Source organism: Arachis ipaensis, chromosome B10 (assembly GCF_000816755.2).
Source record: "Arachis ipaensis cultivar K30076 chromosome B10, Araip1.1, whole genome shotgun sequence".
Lineage (NCBI taxonomy): Eukaryota > Viridiplantae > Streptophyta > Magnoliopsida > Fabales > Fabaceae > Arachis > Arachis ipaensis.
The window spans coordinates 131,721,485-131,724,631 of record NC_029794.2 but is presented as its reverse complement, the minus strand read 5'-3'; the positions used below and the strand labels follow the sequence as shown (position 1 = coordinate 131,724,631).

General features: G+C 29.1%; 1 protein-coding gene and 1 long non-coding RNA gene across 2 annotated transcripts in view; one reads left to right on the top strand and one right to left on the bottom strand.

The window, feature by feature from the left end:
* The window catches only part of LOC110267774, a 3,823-nt gene extending 3,696 nt beyond the window's left edge, over positions 1-127 (top strand). The window contains exon 2 of the long non-coding RNA XR_002355685.1: positions 9-127. This is a non-coding gene — a long non-coding RNA (uncharacterized LOC110267774). The remainder of the gene's footprint in view (positions 1-8) is intronic.
* Positions 1-486, bottom strand: part of LOC107622856 (probable endo-1,3(4)-beta-glucanase ARB_01444) — a gene marked incomplete in the record, with an annotated part of 3,266 nt that extends 2,780 nt beyond the window's left edge. Inside the window, 1 exon segment of the mRNA XM_016324908.2 lies at positions 1-486. Within this exon segment, the coding sequence (XP_016180394.1) occupies positions 1-341 (341 nt within the window).

The window sequence follows — 3,147 nt, the reverse complement described above, 5'->3', positions numbered from 1 at the left end:
TTGATTAGGTAAGGATGAAAGTATTCTGGAACGTCACCGTTTTTGAGAACGAAGTTTTGGAAGAACGAGTTTGTTGGGAGTGGGTTTGAGAGAAGGTTTTGGGAGAAGAAATTGGAAGGTTCTGGAAGCACATTGGAATCAGTCTCTGGGAATATGAATGGAAAACGCTGCTTATTGGTGCGTGGCATTGTTGTTGGAACTGAAAACTCTGGTGATTGTGATGGTGGTTGTGGTTGTGGTTGTGATTCTGATTCTGGTTTTGGGGTTTTATAGGGTTTAGGGCGTTTTTTGAGGCCTTGTGTGAATGCAATGCTCACCTTGCGTCGCAGTTTCTTCAGCATTTTTTATTTATTTTTATTTTTCACTTTTTTTTTATTGTGTGGAGGTTGGGATTATGATGGAGGGGTTTGACTATGATTGCATTTTCTTGAAGGAGTTGGTTAAGTTTGTTGAGATGGATTTTATGGAAGCAGGTGGAGAGAGGAGAGTCAAGAGTGGGTGTTTTTATTTGGATTGAAGTTGACGGCGGCAGTTGGGAAGGTATATGAATATGTGTTGGCATGTGAAGGAAGAAAGGGAGGTAAGAGGTGCAAGGAAGAGATGGCATCATTTTGCGTATCAAGAATTTGTAAGACGTGTGATCTGTGCGTGTGCAAATGAGAATGGGAGTAAGTAACTGCGGGGAAATTATATACAACTCTTCGTCGTTAAGAAATTATGATTTATGAATATGTTTATTCAAAGGGGACAAAAGCAACCAGGAAAATCAACATTCTTTGGCTCTATAAAGTTTTGGTAATTGCTTTATGAGTTTAACCATATAAAAAGTTTTACATAATTATTGATGAGATTCATGTATTTGATAATTTATGGGTGAGTTCTATGGTGAAGAAGTGAATTTTTTTTTTTTTGGGTGAGAAAATATCGTGGATGCAGGAAAAACAAACGCGTGTAGTGTTTGTTTCTGTTGGTCTCAGTAGATACTGTTGTAGTTTTAGAGAGCAGAATGTACCGAAATTGTGGATCAGGTTGTGTTTAATTAATAGGAGTTACTTTTGTAGATAATCTGATGATTAATTATTTAGGGTCGTTTGGAAATTATAGAAGTAGTTTTTTTTAACTTTTGACTTATAAAAAGTAGTAGTATTAATGTTGGGTGCAATTTTTAAAACTAAATTGCAACTTTCTAAGAAGTTATTTTGGAGCTTATAGAGAAATTAAAAAAAATGACTTCTCTCATAATACTTCTACTTTTCATTATATTTCTTTAAAATAAGTACTTTTAGAGTTAAAAATCCAAATACAAAATAACTTATTTATAAATTACTTTTAACAAAGTCATTTATTGTTTAAGTTATTTTATCAAAAGGAGCTTAATTAAGTTAGTTACCCAAACTGGCCCTTAATCTTTTTAGTCTGGAACAGGTAATTTTTGGAGGAGTATGGTTGGGATGGGCTGGACTGTTCATTTGGTATGAGTATTTTTTTTCTCCATTTATGAAATTGTGATGCTATCTGAGTCGGGTTGGATATTTTTGGTCTATGACATCTTATAGTATTAGCCCTGATGAAAAAAATAAAGAAAAAATACTGACCAGAAAAACATGAACAATAATAATATTGATATGAGATTATAATAAGAACAATAAATTGATAAGGTATTAATAAACGCTATGTTACTTTAGCTAGTAGTCAACTTTAAAAATAAAAAAATGTCTACATATGTTAATTTTCAATTCAAAATTAAATATCCTTGCATTATTTTAAATTAAATAAATTATTCTAAAATATATTAATTTGGATAAAATAAAATTAACCATTTATTAGTTTATCATTATAAAATAGTTAAAAATTAACTAAACCCAATAATATCTGCATATGTTAAATAATTAACTAAACACAATCTAATTTATTGTATATTTAAATTATAATATCAATTTTTTTAGAGTATTTATTTTCAAGTCATTTAATTTATACTAAATATTTGTCAATTTTAAATTAATATTCACTAATTTAACCTTTATAGTAGTACATTTGTTTAACTTGTTTAATTAAAATTATTTATTTTAAAATTTATTCTACAACATTAATCATCAATAGTTTTAATTTAAAATTTTTCAAGGATATAGTATTGTAAAAATTTAAGCATGATAATTGAAATAGAGTGCCGAGGAAATTAAAACTATTGTATTTATACAATATTATATCCTTTAATTTTCAGTACAATTTTATACAATACTAGTATAAAGGTTAAATTTCCTCTAAAATTTTTGGTACAAATTTATACAATACTATATCCTTGAAAATTTATACAATACTATATCCATGATTTTTGGAAGTACTGCCATGGTAGAAGAAACGCGGAAGAGACGCAACCACATGTAAAAGAAAAAGAAGCAGTGAACACCAGAATACAGTAAGATACTACCATAGTAGAAGGAGACACAGTGGTGTGCCATAGCAGTCTGGTGGAAGGGGACGCGAAGGGAGACGCAACGACATGTTGAAGAAGAAGAAGCGACGAACACAAAAAACACAGCGAGGCCATAGGGTCTTCTTCTTCAAGTGCCATGGCGGAAGGGGACGCAGCGGTGTGTTGAAAAAGAAGAAAGAGGTTGCCATAAATGTCTACCATCATAGGAGCTCTTTTCTGATGGCCACATCAGCATTTTCTATTAACTGTGACGTCATTCTTTTATGGTCGGGTGATTTTGTCAAATTTAAAATTTTTCAAAAACTATTTTATTAATAACAAAAGTCAGATACTATTTTATCAGATCTTTCAAATACTAATTTGATATTTACTTTAATAATTATTTTATATTCGAATATTTAAAATGAAAATTTATTTTAGATAATGTATTGTATTTGAAATGTATTGAGGATCATATCTTATAATTTAAACAAACATCTTTTAGTTTAATTAGAATTTTATAATATCATAATCTAATGTTAAATCTAGATGATAAAAATAAAGATATGAATGTGAAAACATAAAAGATCAAAATTGAGGAGAATCATCATCATTACATATTTTATCATTACTTCATTAGATAGAAAATTATATTAATAATTAAGAACTTCGTTAGTATTGAACTACTTATTCTAGTTAGACTTAAATTTTATTTAATATTTATTTTATAATTA